The following is an 18,436-nucleotide window of genomic DNA, read 5'->3' as shown; positions in this document are numbered from 1 at the left end:
CTGGAGGTAAAATATTTCTTTCTAATAAGAAATGGAGTTAGGATCTTTAATTTTTGTATCAAAATGGTAAATTGTCTTCCTCTCATATGAGAGTTAAAATATATGGGTTTTTCAGTACTTGCCCGAAGGTACTTGCTAGTGGATGAGATTTAAATTATTAATTTTACAGTGCTTATACAATGCTGGTAGAGAAAATATACTTGAAAGGGCTTATCTAATGGAGAGTGGATGTTGAGAATGGGCACCGAGATGCACAGACACAACGAGTGTCTGAGGATTTGGGACTAGATGAGTAGTAGAACAAGATGGGAGGGAGCATGGGAATTCCTTACCATCAATCAGTAAATTACTCATGTAGAAGGAAATGTGCTCTTTTTTTAAGCTTCTCTCCCTTCTCTCATCTCTCACTATGCTGTCAAAGAGGACCCCTCTGTACTCACCTGATCCCACAGGGTTTCAGTGATCATTAATTCTACTGCCTGTTGAAATAAGATACACATATTGGGAACATTACCTTAACTCTCCCAGAATCTGAACTGACACATCATGAAACAGATAGAATATGACGCATTTTTTGGAGTTGAGATGGACATTCAAAGGCATGCCATTTGTCAGGCAGCCCTAAGTCTTCTTCAGCCCTACTGAGTCATTTTTCAGCCCATATGCCTTGTCATCTCTTAATCTAGCTAGTCGGTAACAGATATAAGCAGACTCCTATGATGACTCACCTTAGTAATACCCACATATATAGCCTGCCTGCTTTTGAAGTCATCTAGTGTAGTTGTATTGGAGAAGACTCTTGAGAGTCCCTTGGACTGCAAGGAGATCCAACCAGTCCATTCTAAAGGAGATCAGCCCTGGGTGTTCTTTGGAAGGAATGATGCTAAAGCTGAAACTCCAGTACTTTGGCCACCTCACGCGAAGATTGACTCATTGGAAAAGACTCCGATGCTGGGAGGGATTGTGGGCAGGAGGAAAAGGGGACGACAGAGGATGTGATGGCTGGATGGCATCACTGACTCGATGGACGTGGGTTTGAGTGAACTTTGGGAGTTGGTGGTAGACAGGGAGGCCTGGCGTGCTGCAATTCATGGGGTCGCAAAGAGTCGGACATGACTGAACGACTGAACTGAACTGAATTGAGTGTAGTTGTGGCATTGAAGATGTTACTTAGTCATGGTGCACAATGACCCACCACTTGGTCAAGAGCATTCTGAGCTACAGTGCCCAAGTCTTCCAAGATATGGTTCTTGTTAGACAGTTTTCCTGCCTCCTGGACACATCCTTTTCACCTCTGCTTTCCCCAGGAACCTTGATTCCCAACCAGTGAAGCTGCTTAGTCATATCTGACTCTTTGCAATCCCATGGACTGTAGCCTACCAGGCTCCTCCATCCATGGAATTTTCCAGGCAAGAGTACTGGAGTGGGTTGCCATTTCCTTCTCCAGGGGATCTCCCTGACCCGGGGATCGAACACAGGTCTCCCTCATTGCAGGCAGATGCTTTACTGTCTGAGCTACCAGGGAAGCCCAAAGGAACTAGTATATTTGGAAGTCTCACCCACCTTTGGTTTCACTGTGTCTTCAAAGGATTTTCTGGAAAGAAAGGGTGATAAAAATCTGATGAGTCACTAGATAGGTGACATAAAAAAAGTGTCAGAATAGGAGGTTACAGCCCTCATATCTTCAGCATAAACATCAATTTTGACAACCATCCATGGATGAAAATACATTTTGGGAAATCAGGCGTCCAGGGGAGAGCTTCCAAAACCTCATTTAAGCAAAAGAAATCCATGAATAGATGCATTGAAGAGGGTAAGAAAGACAGTTTCACTCCACCACCCCCCCAAGACACTCCTCCCCAAAGGCAGCATAGCTTAGTGCCAGTAGGGACCTTCTCAACCTGTGATTTCTCCTATGAGGGAAGTGAGAGTGGAATTAGCTCTCTGATTGTCCAGGCTTATAAGACATTGACTAGGAGGCCCACTTCTGTCTCATCCCACCCAGATGGCTAAGGTGATTGGCACAGCTGAATAGTATTGGGGGAGTTGGGAACAGAAGAAAGGGGTGGGCACTCATGGCATTCACTACATGGATCTCCAGAACCAGCTGCAGATCACCTATTAGATCTAGGTGAACTCCACCAAGAGGGTTATCCAGAACACCTTTTGACTTCTCACCTGTCAGTTACATCCCTCAACTGACTGACAAATGCTCCTGCTGCTAAGTCGCGTCAGTCGTGTCCAACTCTGTGTGACCCCATAGACAGCAGCCCACCAGGCCCCACCGTCCCTGAGATTCTCCAGGCAAGAACACTGGAGTGGGTTGCCATTTCCTCCTCCAATGCACAAAAGTGAAAAGTGAAAGTGAAGTCGCTCAGTCGTGTCCGACTCTTAGCGAGCCCATGGACTGCAGCCTACCAGGCTCCTCCGTCCATGGGATTTTCCAGGCAAGAGTACTGGAGTGGGTTGCCATTGCCTTCTCCACAAATGCTCCTAGTATTTCACATAACCTTGAGATGGTAACATGTAAGCCTCCGCAGATGGCAAGTAAAAGCCTCTTCAGATGGTATGAAGATATCAGCAGCTGGCACAACTATGTGAGAATGAGAGAAGGAACATTTGAAAGAATCTTGAATACTCTGGGGAAAATAAACAGGAGGCTCTCAGTACCCAGACTGACTTTCTGGGATTAAGAGAAGGCCTCTCCTCAAGAGGTAACAAGAAAACAGAGATGAGCGCACCCATAGGAAAGACCTGAAAGACTCCCAAAATCTTTGGCTGGGCTGACTGGTGAAGATCTTTCACTTTTTTTTTTTAAAATTTTATTTTATCTTTAAACTTTACATAATTGTATTAGTTTTGCCAAACATCAAAATGAATCTGCCACAGTTATACATGTGTTCCCCATCCTGAACCCTCCTCCCCTCTCCCTCCCCATACCATCCCTCTGGGTCGTCCCAGTGCACCAGCCCCAAGCATCCAGTATTGTGCATCAAACCTGGACTGGCAACTCGTTTCATACATGATATTTTATATGTTTCAATGCCATTCTCCCAAATCTTCCCACCCTCCCCTCTCTCTCAGAGTCCATAAGACTGTTCTATACATCAGTGTCTCTTTTGCTGTCTCCTACACAGGGTTATTGTTACCATCTTTCTAAATTCCATATATATGCGTTAGTATACTGTATTGGTGTTTTTCTTGCTGGCTTACTTCACTCTGTATAATAGGCTCCAGTTTCATCTACCTCATTAGAACTGACTCAAATGTATTCTTTTTAATGGCTGAGTAATACTCCATTGTGTATATGTACCACTGCTTTCTTATCCATTCATCTGCTGATGGACATCTAGGTTGCTTCCATGTCCTGGCTATTATAAACAGTGCTGCGATGAACATTGGGGTACATGTGTCTCTTTCCCTTCTGGTTTCCTCAGTGTGTATGCCCAGCAGTGGGATTGCTGGATCATAAGGCAGTTCTATTTCCAGTTTTTTAAGGAATCTCCACACTGTTTTCCATAGTGGCTGTACTAGTTTGCATTCCCACCAACAGTGTAAGAGGGTTCCCTTTTCTCCACACCCTCTCCAGCATTTATTACTTGTAGACTTTTGGATCGCAGCCATTCTGACTGGTGTGAAATGGTACCTCATAGTGGTTTTGATTTGCATTTCTCTGATAATGAGTGATGTTGAGCATCTTTTCATGTGTTTGTTAGCCATCTGTATGTCTTCTTTGGAGAAATGCCTATTTAGTTCTTTGGCCCATTTTTTGATTGGGTCATTTATTTTTCTGGAGTTGAGCTGTAGGAGTTGCTTGTATATTCTCGAGATTAGTTGTTTGTCAGTTGCTTCATTTGCTATTATCTTCTCCCATTCTGAAGGCTGTCTTTTCACCTTGCTAATAGTTTCCTTTGATGTGCAGAAGCTTTTAAGGTTAATTAGGGCCCATTTGTTTATTTTTGCTTTTATTTCCAATATTCTGGGAGGTGGGTCATAGAGGATCCTGCTGTGATGTATGTCAGAGAGTGTTTTGCCTATGTTCTCCTCTAGGAGTTTTATAGTTTCTGGTCTTACGTTTAGATCTTTAATCCATTTTGAGTTTATTTTTGTGTATGGTGTTAGAAAGTGTTCTAGTTTCATTCTTTTACAAGTGGTTGACCAGTTTTCCCAGCACCACTTGTTAAAGAGATTGTCTTTAATCCATTGTATATTCTTGCCTCCTTTGTCAAAGATAAGGTGTCCATAGGTGCGTGGATTTATCTCTGGGCTTTCTATTTTGTTCCATTGATCTATATTTCTGTCTTTGTGCCAGTACCATACTGTCTTGATAACTGTGGCTTTGTAGTAGAGCCTGAAGTCAGGTAGGTTGATTCCTCCAGTTCCATTCTTCTTTCTCAAGATCGCTTTGGCTATTCGAGGTTTTTTGTATTTCCATACAAATTGGGAAATTATTTGTTCTAGCTCTGTGAAGAATACTGTTGGTAGCTTGATAGGGATTGCATTGAATCTATAAATTGCTTTGGGTAGTATACTCATTTTCACTATATTGATTCTTCCAATCCATGAACATGGTATATTTCTCCATCTGTTAGTGTCCTCTTTGATTTCTCTCACCAGTGTTTTATAGTTTTCTATATATAGGTCTTTAGTTTCTTTAGATAGATATATTCCTAAGTATTTTATTCTTTCTGTTGCAATGGTGAATGGAATTGTTTCCTTAATTTCTCTTTCTGTTTTCTCATTATTAGTGTATAGGAATGCAAGGGATTTCTGTGTGTTGATTTTATATCCTGCAACTTTACTATAGTCATTGATTAGTTCTAGTAATTTTCTGGTGGAGTCTTTAGGGTTTTCTATGTAGAGGATCATGTTATCTGCAAACAGTGAGAGCTTTACTTCTTCTTTTCCAATTTGGATTCCTTTTATTTCTTTTTCTGCTCTGATTGCTGTGGCCAAAACTTCCAAAACTATGTTGAATAGTAATGGTGAAAGTGGGCACCCTTGTCTTGTTCCTGACTTTAGAGGAAATGCTGTCAATTTTTCACCATTGAGGATAATGTTTGCTGTGGGTTTGTCATATATAGCTTTTATTATGTTGAGGTATGTTTCTTCTATTCCTGCTTTCTGGAGAGTTTTTATCATAAATGGATGTTGAATTTTGTCAAAGGCTTTCTCTGCACCTATTGAGATAATCATATGGTTTTTATTTTTCAATTTGTTAATGTGGTGTATTACATTGATTGATTTGCGGATATTGAAGAATCCTTGCATCCCTGGGATAAAGCCCACTTGGTCATGGTGTATGATCTTTTTAATGTGTTGTTGGATTCTGATTGCTAGAATTTTGTTAAGGATTTTTGCATCTATGTTCATCAGTGATATTGGCCTGTAGTTTTCTTTTTTTGTGGGATCTTTGTCAGGTTTTGGTATTAGGGTGATGGTGGCCTCATAGAATGAGTTTGGAAGTTTACCATCCTCTGCAATTTTCTGGAAGAGTTTGAGCAGGATAGGTGTTAGCTCCTCTCTAAATTTTTGGTAGAATTCAGCTGTGAAGCCGTCTGGACCTGGGCTTTTGTTTGCTGGAAGATTTTTGATTACAGTTTCAATTTCCGTGCTTGTGATGGGCCTGTTAAGATTTTCTATTTCTTCCTGGTCGAGTTTTGGAAAGTTGTACTTTTCTAAGAATTTGTCCATTTCTTCCACGTTGTCCATTTTATTGGCATATAATTGTTGATAGTACTCGCTTATGATCCTTTGTATTTCTGTGTTGTCTGTTGTGATCTCTCCATTTTCATTTCCAATTTTATTGATTTGATTTTTCTCCCTTTGTTTCATGATGAGTCTGGCTAATGGTTTGTCAATTTTATTTATCCTTTCAAAAAACCAGCTTTTGGTTTTGTTGATTTTTGCTATGATCTCTTTTGTTTCTTTTGCATTTATTTCTGCTCTAAGTTTTAAGATTTCTTTCCTTCTACTAACCCTGGGGTTCTTCATTTCTTCCTTTTCTAGTTGCTTTAGGTGTAGAGTTAGGTTATTTATTTGACTTTTTTCTTGTTTCTTGAGGTGTGCCTGTATTGCTATGAACTCTCCCCTTAGGACTGCTTTTACCGTGTCCCACAGGTTTTGGGTTGTGTTTTCATTTTCATTCGTTTCTATGCAAATTTTGATTTCTTTTTTGATTTCTTCTGTGATTTGTTGGTTATTCAGCAGCGTGTTGTTCAGCCTCCATATGTTGGAATTTTTAATAGTTTTTCTTTTGTAATTGAGATCTAATCTTACTGCATTGTGGTCAGAAAAGATGCTTGGAATGATTTCTATTTTTTTGAATTTACCAAGGCTAGCTTTATGGCCCAGGATGTGATCTATCCTGGAGAAGGTTCCATGTGCGCTTGAGAAGAAGGTGAAATTCATTGTTTTGGGATGAAATGTCCTATAGATATCAATTAGGTCTAACTGGTCTATTGTATCATTTAAAGTTTGTGTTTCCTTGTTAATTTTCTGTTTAGTTGATCTATCCATAGGTGTGAGTGGGGTATTAAAGTCTCCCACTATTATTGTGTTATTGTTAATTTCTCCTTTCATACTTGTTAGCATTTGTCTTACATACTGCGGTGCTCCCGTGTTGGGTGCATATATATTTATAATTGTTATATCTTCTTCTTGGATTGATCCTTTGATCATTATGTAGTGACCTTCTTTGTCTCTTTTCACAGCCTTTGTTTTAAAGTCTATTTTATCTGATATGAGTATTGCTACTCCTGCTTTCTTTTGGTCCCTATTTGCATGGAAAATCTTTTTCCAGCCCTTCACTTTCAGTCTGTATGTGTCCCCTGTTTTGAGGTGGGTCTCGTAGACAACATATGTAGGGGTCTTGTTTTTGTATCCATTCAGCCAGTCTTTGTCTTTTGGTTGGGGCATTCAACCCATTTACGTTGAAGGTAATTACTGATAAGTATGATCCCATTGCCATTTACTTTATTGTTTTGGGTTCGAATTTATACACCCTTTTTGTGTTTCCTGTCTAGAGAATATCCTTTGGTATTTGTTGGAGAGCTGGTTTGGTGGTGCAGAATTCTCTCAGCTTTTGCTTGTCTGAAAAGCTTTTGATTTCTCCTTCATACTTGAATGAGATCCTTGCTGGGTACAATAATCTGGGCTGTAGGTTATTTTCTTTCATCCTTTTAAGTATGTCTTGCCATTCCCTCCTGGCTTGAAGAGTTTCTATTGAAAGATCAGCTGTTATCCTTATGGGTATTCCCTTGTGTGTTATTTGTTGTTTTTCCCTTGCTGCTTTTAATATTTGTTCTTTGTGTTTGATCTTTGTTAATTTGATTAATATATGTCTTGGGGTGTTTCGCCTTGGGTTTATCCTGTTTGGGATCTCTGGGTTTCTTGGACTTGGGTGATTATTTCCTTCCCCATTTTAGGGAAGTTTTCAACTATTATCTCCTCAAGTATTTTCTCATGGTCTTTCTTTTTGTCTTCTTCTTCTGGGACCCCTATGATTCGAATGTTGGAGCGTTTAATATTGTCCTGGAGGTCTCTGAGATTGTCCTCATTTCTTTTAATTCGTTTTTCTTTTATCCTCTCTGATTCATTTATTTCTACCATTCTATCTTCTAATTCACTAATCCTATCTTCTGCCTCTGTTATTCTACTATTTGTTGCCTCCAGAGTGTTTTTAATTTCACTTATTGCATTATTCATTATATATTGACTCTTTTTTATTTCTTCTAAGTCCTTGTTAAACCTTTCTTGCATCTTCTCAATCCTTGCCTCCAGGCTATTTATCTGTGATTCCATTTTAATTTCAGGATTTTGGATCAATTTCACTATCATTATTTGAAATTCTTTATCAGGTAGATTCCCTATCTCTTCCTCTTTTGTTTGGTTTGGTGGGCATTTATCCTGTTCCTTTATCTGCTGGGTATTCCTCTGTCTCTTCATCTTGTTTAAATTGCTGAGTTTGGGGTGTCCTTTCTGTATTCTGGCAGTTTATGAAGTTCTCTTTATTGTGGCATTAGATCTTTCACTTTTGAAGCCAGTCAGTAAAGACTAGAAGAAGACTGCTTCTTCAAATAAAGAGACAGAAATGGAAGAATTCAAGGAACATGAAGAATCAAGGAAACATAACACCACCAAAAGAACAAAAAGATCCAGTGATGGATCTCAAAGGAATAGAGATCAATTGCAATTCTAAACAGTTATATTAAAGAATCTTTAAGCCAGAAGAGAAGATGACCAGTGAATGGAAATCAAGAAAACAGCAAAATGAGAAGTTCAACAAGGAAATGAAAACTATAAAAAAGAACCAGACAAACTCATGGGACTAAAGAATACAATGGCTGTGATGAAAAATTCAATAGAGGTCTTCAACAGCAGACTTGATCAAGAAGAAAAGAGAATGATTGAACTTGAAGACAAATAATTTGAAATTCAGAAGAATAAAAAGAAAAGAACTGAGAAGAGTAAAGAATGCCTATATGACTATGGGACACCATCAAATGACATAATATGGGCTATTTGAAAGCCACAGAAAGAACAGGGAAAGTGAAAATGGTAGAAAGCTTATTTAATGAAATAATGACAGAAAGAATTCCCAAATCTGGTAGGGAAGTTAACATCTAGATCCACAATGCTTAAAAATTCCAAGGAGGCTGAACATCAGGAAATCGTCATTGACACATTATAATAAAATTGTCTAAGGTCAAAGACAAATAGAATTTGGAAAGCAGCAAGGGAAAGTGAATTACCACATACAAGAGAAGTCCCAAAAGAATACTTCTCGGCAGACGCCTTGTATGCCACGAGGGAGTAAGATGATACAATCTAAGTGTCGAAAACAAACAAACTTGCTAACCAAGAATACTTTACCTGGCAAAGCTACTCTTTAGAAATAAAGTGGAGATAAAGACTTTCCCAGACAAACAAAAGCTTGATCATGACTAGACTTGGCATACAACAAACGCTAAAGGGAGTTCTTCAAGTTGAAAGGATATTAAACAGCAGGAGGAAAACATAAGTATAAATCTCACTGGAAATGGGATATATATATAGTCAAATTTGAAGACTTAAATACTGTAAGGGTGGTGCTTATTAAATCACTTGTAATGCTAGTGTGAAAGTTAAAAGTATTAAAAGTAGCTATAGCTATCAATACAATAATTTTTTAATGGATACATATTATAAAGAGGTCTAAATAGTGATATCAATGACATAAAATGTGAAGGGAAATGAAAAAATGTAGAGTTTTTGTATGCAGTTGCTGTTACCAGCTTAAAAAGACATACTGTAGGATATGTCTCATGGTAATGTAAACCTCTAGAAGATACACAAAAGATGGGGAACATGTGTACACCCGTGGCGGATTCATGTTGATGTATGGCAAAACCAATACAACATTGTAAAGTAATTAGCCTCCAATTAAAATAAATAAATTTATATTTAAAAAAGGAATCGGAGCAAACTGTTGCAGAATTTCAATAAATCACAAAACAAGATAGCAAGAAGGGAAGGAAGAAACAAAGGAACTACAGAATAGAATACAACAACATGGTAATAATGGTAATTACTGATAGTTACATATTAATAATTATTTAAACATAAATAGATTAAATTCTCCAAACAGATGAGTTAAATGGATTAAACACAATCCAGCTATATGCTATCACACACCCACATAGACTGAAAGTAAAGGGATGAGAAAAGATATTTCAGGCAAATGGTACACAAACGAGAGCAGGACTAGCTATATTTATATCAGACAAAACAGATTTTTAGTAAAAAACTGTACACTTTGCCATATGAGACAAAGAAGGTCATTATATAATAAAGAGTTCATCAAGATGATATGACAGTTGTAAATATATATACATCCAATTTTGAAGCACCTAAATATATATATAGCAAATGTAAGCAGAACCAAAGGGAAAAACTGACAAAAATAATAAGAGCAGACCTCAATACCCCATTTTCAATAATGAATAGATCATACAGGCAGAGTTACGAAGGAAATAACAAACATGGCATTATGGACAAAATGGATCTATACAAAACACTGCATCCAATAACAACAAAATACACATTCTTCTCAAACACACACAGAACATTCTCCAGGCAAGGTCATATGCTGGGCCACAAAGCAAGCTTAACAAACTTAATATTGATAACATATCATGTATTTTTTTCCTACCACAATGATATTAAACTGGAAATCAATAACAAGAGGATATTCTTAAAATTCAACAACATGTGGAAATTAAAGAGCACTCAAACAAAAAATATGTTGAAGAAAAAGAAAGACTTAAATAAAGATATAAAAAGATATCACAGCTAATACCAAAGAGACTACTATGAAAAACTATATACCAAAAAAAAGTAGATATCTTAGAAGAAATGGATAAATTCCTAGAAATATGCAACCTACTCAGGCTTCTCTGGTGGCTCAGCAGTAAAAGAATCTATTTGCAGCGCAGGAGTTGCAGGAGACACAGGTTCAATTCCTGGATCAGGAAGTTCCCCTGGAGAAGGGCATGGCAACCCATTCTGCCGGGGTCCAGCCCCGGCTGATCCAGGGTATTTGAAGGAGAGATGGCATTGGCGACCTATTTAGTTAAATATTCATCAAAGATATAAAGAGTAATAGAATGAGGATAGCTCAGTGAGGAAATTCAGTGGAGAAAAGAGGCTGAATAATTCAGCCAGAAGGTGAGAGAAAGAACGACATGGGGAGACCAAGTTTCGGTGAACAAGGCCCGCACTTTATTTTCCAAAGTAGTTTTTATACCTTAAGTTATGCATAGAGGATAATGGGAGAAGGGGTAGAGTCATGCAGTAAGCCAGGCTTTCTTCCTGCAAACTTATCATATGCAAAAGTTTAGGTGATTTGCATCATCTTCTGGCCCAGAGGCCTGTTAACATTTTAAGACCCTTTCTTCAGAAAACTTATTTTTCTTTAAAGGTGATTAGTCAGGCGCCACCCTCCAAAAGCATTAAAGTTGCATTCCTATAGGGCAAATGTGTGGTGGGCTACAACAAGAAAAAGAATTAACTCAAGGGTCCAAGGTTACAAACATTAAAGCTACTACTTACACCAGTTATATTAATCAATACACTGCCAGGGACACAGTAGGTAAGGGATATGGAGACTTAGCAGCGAACATTGGCCCAATAAGTGAAAAACCCTTCACCAATACAATTTCTAATCAATCTTTTAACTACTCAAAGGAATCTGTGTTTAGACAGTTTAGAACATCTCCTGCCTCTCACAGTTGGGAGGCTCTGAACGATCACATGTGGCCGGAAAAACCTATTCAGGCAGGCTAGAGGATTTCCAAAGGAGTTTGTAGGTTGAAACACTGTCACACCTAGGAATTATTAACTGGAGCTGTAAGCTAACTCTTTTTTCAGAGAGAGGTAGTGGGGGACAGCCCCCCGTAAAGTCAGAGGTGTAGGTGAAAGCACAAAGCAGAAAGTAGGCAGACTCTGGTTTTGGGGGTAGATGCTCGAGAATTTCCAGGGGGACTCCTGAGGCTCGATCCCGCCTTTGCGTATGCTGAGCCTCCTTCCTCATGACCTTTGCCACGGGCAGAGTTCCTCACGCTGGCTCCTGGCAGTGATAGAATTCCAGCTGAGCTATTCCAGATCCTGAAAGATGATGCTGTGGAAAGTGCTGCACTCAATATGCAATATGCAATATGCACTCATATGCAATATGCTGGCTCCCAGCACCACTCCAGTATTCTTATCTGGAGAATCCCATGGGCAGAGGAGCCTGTCAGGCTACTGTCCATTGGGTCGCAAAGAGTCAGACACAACTGAAGCATCTTAGCACGCACACATACAACCTACTAAGACCAAATCATGATGAAATACAAAAATCTGAACAGACCAATAATGAGTAAGAAGATTAAGTTAGCAATCAAACTCCTCCCTACGAAGAAAAGCTGAGAACCAGATGGCTTCGCAGGTGACTTCTACCAAACAATGAATTGACACTAGTTCTCCTCAAACTCTTCCAAAAAATTGAAGAGGAAGGCACATGCTCAGACTCACTCTATGAGGCCCACATTTCTCTCATACAAAATCCAGATAAGGATACAACAAGAAGGAAACTACACACCAATATTCCTGATGAATGTAGATGCAAAAATCCTCAACTTCATACTAACAAACTGAATGCAGCAATGCATTAAAAGGCTCATACACTATGATCAGATGAGATGTACCCTGGGCTATAAGAATGATTCTACAAATGGATATCAACTGTGATACACCACCATATCAACAGAATGTGAAAGTCACTATCATGTCTAACTCTTTGCAACCCCATGGACTATACAGTCCACAAAATTCTCCAGACCAGAATACTGGAGTGGGTAGCCTTTCCCTTCTCCAGGGGATCTTCCCAACCCAGGGATCTAACCCAGGTCTACCACATTGCAGGCAGATTCTTCACCAGCTGAGCCACCAGGGAAGCCCAAAATCAACGGAATGAAGGATAAAAATCATATGATGTTCTAAATAGATGCAGAAAAATAATTTGATAAAATTCAATATCCGTTCAAGGTAAAACTCTCAACAACTAGTTATAGAAGAAATTCACCTCACTATAATAAAGGCTGTATATGACAAACCTATAACCAATGTCATACTTAATGGTAAAAAGCTAAAAGCTTTTCCTACAAGGTTAGGGAAAGACAGGGAATCTCACTCTCACCTTCCTATTCAACAGGATATTGGGAATCCTAACCAGAGCAATTAGGCAACAATAAGGATTAAAAGGCATCCATGAGTTTGAGGAAACTCATGGAGATAGTGATGGACAGAGAAGCCTGGCTTGCTGCAGTTCGTGGGGTGGCAAAGAGTGGATACAACTTAGCAACTGAACAGGAACAACAAGAATGCATTTTCCCAAACAGAACTCTCTGACTCCACACCTACCGACTATTTTCTCCTCATAGTTCTGTAGTGGAACTACATAACTATTACTCATATTCTTAGAACTTGCTTCTATCTTCCTCCAAGTGTCAGGCTTTGCAATTCCTCAATGGCTCTCAGACTTGAGGCTCAGTTAATCGTTATGAGCACCTTAATCAGATATGCCACCTAGAAACCTTAGAAGACACTTTTAACTCTTTTTCTTCCTGAATTCCTTTAAACTCATTTCTTTTTCTTTTTTTGGTCTTTAAAGTCTTTACTACACAAAATCCTGTGATTTTTTGATTCCTGCATTCTTAGTTTTGATGATGAGAAACACCTCAATACATTTGGAAATAGTGGTACTGTGCATTTCATGGAAGTTGGCTAAAATGGTGCTGAAGACATTGAGTAATTAGAATCACAATTTATAAAGCTGGGTTTATGAGGAATAGTTTATATACAGTAAATATTATTCTTTATCATGTACAATTTTGCTCATTGACATATGCAAACATCATGTAATCACCATCACAGTAAAGGTATAGAACACTCCCATCACTCTCCAAAATTCTCTCTTATCTCTTTGGAATCAGTCTCTTTCCATTACTCCCAGACCTTGTTAACTAAGCACTGATCTATTTCTTCTCAGTGTAGTTGTACCATTTTCAGAATGTCCTATAAATATAATCATACATTGCTACTGCTGCTGCTAAGTCGCTTCAGTCGTGTCCGACTCTGTGCGACCCCATAGACGGCAGCCCACCAGGCTTCCCCATCCCTGGGATTCTCCAGGCAAGAACACTGGAGTGGGTTGCCATTTCCTTCTCCAGTGCATGAAAGTGAAAAGTGAAAGTGAAGTCGCTCAGTCGTGTTCGACTCTAGCGACCCCATGGACTGCAGCCTATCAGGCTCGTCTGTCTATGGGATTTTCCAGGCAAAAGTACTGGAGTGGGGTGCCATTGCCTTCTCCAATCATACATTAGGTAGCTTTTTGTAAATTGGAGTATAACTTCTTTACAATATTGTGTCAGTTTTTGCTTCCTATAAATTCTTATAACATCTCCTGCATACTTTAAAAGCTCAAACCAAGGTTCCAGTTCCTTTCTGAATCTTTCTTGACCTATACCTGCACAGAAAACCTACTTTTTTTTTTTTTTCAGATTTTATGGATAATATTTCCTGGGTCTCATATTCAGTCTAAAGCAGCAGATTCTGGCCGTTCTCTGTACCCTAGGACAAGGAAAGCAAAGTTTCGGGCATCTGGCCTTGATTTACATTGTAGAGGACATAAGAACTTCTTAGAGAAAGTTGGTCTTAGGATAAATAAATGCCCCTTGGTGGTATTCACAACTAACTCCTCCCAGAGGAATTTCAGATTCATGCCCACCTTCTAAGTAGAATGAGAATGACTTGCTTTTGTTCCTTCCATTAAGGAGAGGAGAAAAGACACGTGAAAGTCCCAACTTTCCCAACCAGGAAATAGGCGCAGCTGTGGCAGGGATGGGAGACAGGGGACCTTGATTCTTCTCCCATAGAAAATATCCAATCTAAGGAATTTTAAGGTCATCATGAGCCCCATTTACCTTTTCTGCTGCCTGGAGTTCCTTCCTCCCTCTTGTTCTTGATCTTGGAAGGCATGCTGTGCCATTAGTCTGAACGGAAACTAGATGCTCTGGAGCTGAAGATGGAGATAGCTCCACGTCCTGGAGATGAGTAAATGAATAGGGGAAGAGGGCAGGTAAATGATGAGAGGAGACTTCCCTGTTGGAGAACTACCAGGACAGATGTCTCAGTAGTTCAGGAAGCACCTGTATTTTGAATGGGTCAGTGTGTTTGTGTGAATGTGTGTGTATGTGCATGTACACATATGTGTAAAGATAAGGGTGTGAGGGAAGAAGTGTTTGCACCAGATAAAGAAATTCCAGTGAGAAGGTGGGTAGAGAAAAGAGAAACTCAGTGAAAAAATAATAGCTGGTTGGGATTGGGGGAGGGAGCGGGCCAGTGGCTGCTTGAGGTAACGGTGGCTCTAAGACAAGGTTAGGAAGTAGTAATGTAATAAATTCAAGAATGGACAGTTTCCCATCCCATCCTCCATCCTAGTCAGGCAGCTAAGGGTAGCACCAGAGGCTGGAGGTCTGTGAGCTCCAGCCTTCAAGTGTCTTGGAGGCATGAGGAAAACCCCACAGCTGATACTGTCAAAAACACGTGGGGCTGAGAGGTCAAATCAGTGACTCAGAGTTAAATCCTCCTTTGAGAAGTTGCTTCCCAGAACCCCTGGTCCCATCCTTCCCATCTCCAAACCTGAGTCAGGAACTAATAAGAAAATTATGTCCAGAAACTTACCCAACTGGGCACCCCAAATAGCTCTTCTCCCTACCCCTAACCTCCTAGAATTTCTCCTCCTTGAGCCGCATCTCACAACAGCTTCCTATCATCTCGCCTATCAACCTAGCCCTTTTCAACTCTTCTGTGACCTCAGCTGTGACCTCATAGATCTGAGACAATTGACTCTCTCCTCCCACCCTCAACCCAGGCTTCATTTCATACAAGTGATACAATAGTGAGATAATACTGTTAAATTTTAATTTCTGGGAATTTTTGTTACATCATTGACCACCACCCATTGCCTTAGACATTCTGTACTTCTGAGAGATGATAGGAATGAGCCCAGAAGAATCCATGTTTTATTTTGAATTTCAAAATAGGGTCTAAAGAGTTAGGTCTTTTGATTTCAGAAGTTAGGTCCTGGTGACTCACACGCCTGCAATGCAGGAGACCTGGCTTTGATCCCTGGGTCAAAGAGATCCCGTGAAGTAGGACAAGGCAATCTATTCCAGTATTCTTCCCTGGAGAATCCCATGGGCAGAGAAACCTGGTGGGCTTCAGTCCATAGGGTCACAAAGAGTTGGACACAACTGAGCATAGCACAGCACCTTGAGAAAAATGGTTTTGTTTTGAATTCCAAAAGTCTTTGATTTGAAAGAGCAGCAAAGATTGGTGAATTGTTGTGGCTGTAAAGTTTTAGAAGGGATGAAAACAGTTCTCTGCAGAAAAAAAGATAGTTTTTATCTATAGATATTAAAAATAGGTGTAATAGTGCTAAAAAGAAGGCAGGAAATGAGTATTAGAGAAAAGTTAGATGTAGATGTGCAGCTCTGAGAGGAACCTGTTACTATTTGGTGATCGTGTATGTAAATTGGGGCTTCCCAGGTGGCACAGTGGTAGAGAATCTGCCTGCCAGTGCAGGAGATGCAAGAGACATGGGTTCGATCTGTCGGTTGGGAAGATCCCCTGAAGTAGGAAATGGAAATCCACTCTAGTATTTTTGCCTGGAAAATTCCATGGACAGAGGAACCTGGTGGGTTACAGTCCATGGGGTCACAAAGAGGCAGATACAACTGAGCATACATACACACACATGTGAAATATCCCAATATGTATAGAAATCTTAGAAGAGAAGGGACCAAGGACCTACTTCTTCCCTGCAACTGGAACCCTAGGAAGAACAGACTCAGAGAGTGTGCTGCACCAACAGGAGGAGATTGTGATAAAATGGGACTTGTGGTGTGGTGTGTACTTAGGCAGACAGGGACTAACATGGTACCTTCCAGTTCCCCACAGCCTGCCCAGGCTATCCATCAGGCAGAAAAGATCCAGACTATCCCTCAGGCAGAAATTACAGAGTGGAGGAGGAGAGGTCTGACATATGACGAGGACTCACAGTGTGTGAGCCCTATAGCAAAAGACCATTGTAGGTTCATGGATAAAAGCATGGACATTGCTTGTCCCTACCTGTCTTCAGCAGTATTTAGGGAAGATCTATTATACTGCCCACCCCTAGCTTTGAAGAGAGATTTTAGAGCTTTAAGTGCTACTAATGAGACACACCAAGACCACCATAGGCTGTCCCTGAATACCACCTTCTTACTATTATGAACTACTTAAAAGATTGGTTACCAGAAGAAGCTCTGATTAGAGATTACTCTCTCCCTCCCTCTCAGAGGCCACTGGGGCCATTCCCATCATGACCTGACTCCCTGTTTGCGTCAGTTTTCACAAAAAGTCTAAGCTCCTCCCTCCATGACTCCACATACAGGAACTTTTAGTCTTTTATGGCCAGATACATGCCATAGCCTAGCTCAAGTTCCTAGTTCTCTCTAACCACTCCAAATCTTTTACCCTTTAAAACTGAATTCTTGATTCTTCCCACCTTGAAAACCTGTTCCTCTCCACCACATTATATGGTGCCACCATTCATCCAGGTGCTTAATTAAAAAACCCTGGAATCATCAAGTTGCCTCTTTTTCTGTCTCAGTTCAGAAAATCTCATTGGCTGTATCTTGAATCTGGTCACTTCTCATCCAGGTCAAGCCATATCATTTCTCTTTCGGACTATTGCTGAAACCTTTTAATTTGTCCATTATTTTCCTGCAGCAGCCAAAATGATCATCTTTAAAGGCATACAAATCACATAACTTTCTTCTCAAAACCCTGTATTCCCTTTGCATCATGCTTTGAACAAAGTACACAGAGCTTCCAAGTCAGGCCTACTCCTTAGACATCATTTCCTGCACGCTGCCATCTTGCTCATTCTGCTCCAGTCACACTGGCTTCCTTGCTTTTCCAGATGCCCAGCACACATGAGCATCTGGCTCATGGTTTCCATTCTTGCTGTCCCTTCTTCCCAGAACATTCTTCTCCTAAACATGGGTTCGGTGACCTTGGTTACTTCGGGTCTCTGTGCAATGATGTTTTCTCAGAAAGGTCTTTCTGTGTCTCCTCTCTAAGGCAGCAGTTGCTGCCACTGACTAGCCCTTTATTTTGATTTACATTTATTTTAATCATCATTTGCCATTTTAATATAAATTCCTATTAGTTTTGTTTGTCTGCATGTTTCATCTCATAGAACATAAGCGCCACGAAAGCTTTTGTCTTATTCAATATTGATTATATCTACCATGCCAAGAACCATGTCTGGAATATAGAAACAGCTCAAATGTATGTTGAATGATTAGCCAATCAACAATACAGAGACTTCTCCCAAAGAAATGGATAGAAACCATTGGTAAGGATACAAGGGGTATCCCACAGAGGAGAGGAACCCTTCTTCTGCCATGGTATTGTCTTCTCCTACAAACAGAGGTCACCAAGAGTGAGAAGGAGAAAAGTAAGTTGGCAATACTTAATACATGTGATCTCTCTCATACACGCACACGAAGATTAAATTCAGATTAAATTAAAAAGTTTAGTTCTCAAAAGAAATTTATTGAATTATAATTGACACACAATAAACAGCACATATTTGGCAAATTTGGGCATATTTGTACACCCATGAAATCATTATTAAAAGCCATCTGTGATGATCTAGAGGGGTTGGATAGGGATGGAGTGTGGGAAGGTGGGAGGGAGGCTTCAGAGGGAGGGGATATATGTACACTTATGACTGACTCACATTATTGTACTCCAGAAACCAACACAACATTGTAAAGCAATTATCTGCCTTCATCTTCACATG

At 39.9% G+C, this 18,436-nt stretch overlaps 1 protein-coding gene across 2 annotated transcripts in view; it reads right to left on the bottom strand.

Moving 5' to 3' along the window:
- C4H12orf54 (chromosome 4 C12orf54 homolog) overlaps nucleotides 1-15,407 on the bottom strand; it is a 29,507-nt gene extending 14,100 nt beyond the window's left edge. Inside the window, exons 1-4 of one of the 2 annotated variants that reach the window (XM_025284063.3) lie at nucleotides 15,265-15,407; nucleotides 14,505-14,624; nucleotides 1,564-1,594; nucleotides 441-479 (exon numbers count right to left, since the gene is read on the bottom strand). In XM_025284063.3, coding sequence (XP_025139848.3) covers nucleotides 441-479; nucleotides 1,564-1,594; nucleotides 14,505-14,569 — 135 coding nt within the window. In that variant the 5' untranslated portion in view covers nucleotides 14,570-14,624; nucleotides 15,265-15,407. The remainder of the gene's footprint in view (nucleotides 1-440; nucleotides 480-1,563; nucleotides 1,595-14,504; nucleotides 14,625-15,264) is intronic. The other variant, XM_044941693.2, reaches the window with a different exon arrangement.
- Between the last annotated feature and the right edge of the window lie 3,029 nt (nucleotides 15,408-18,436).

This window comes from Bubalus bubalis, chromosome 4 (assembly GCF_019923935.1).
Source record: "Bubalus bubalis isolate 160015118507 breed Murrah chromosome 4, NDDB_SH_1, whole genome shotgun sequence".
Taxonomy (NCBI): Eukaryota; Metazoa; Chordata; class Mammalia; order Artiodactyla; family Bovidae; genus Bubalus; species Bubalus bubalis.
This window is presented reverse-complemented; position numbering and strand designations above follow the sequence as displayed.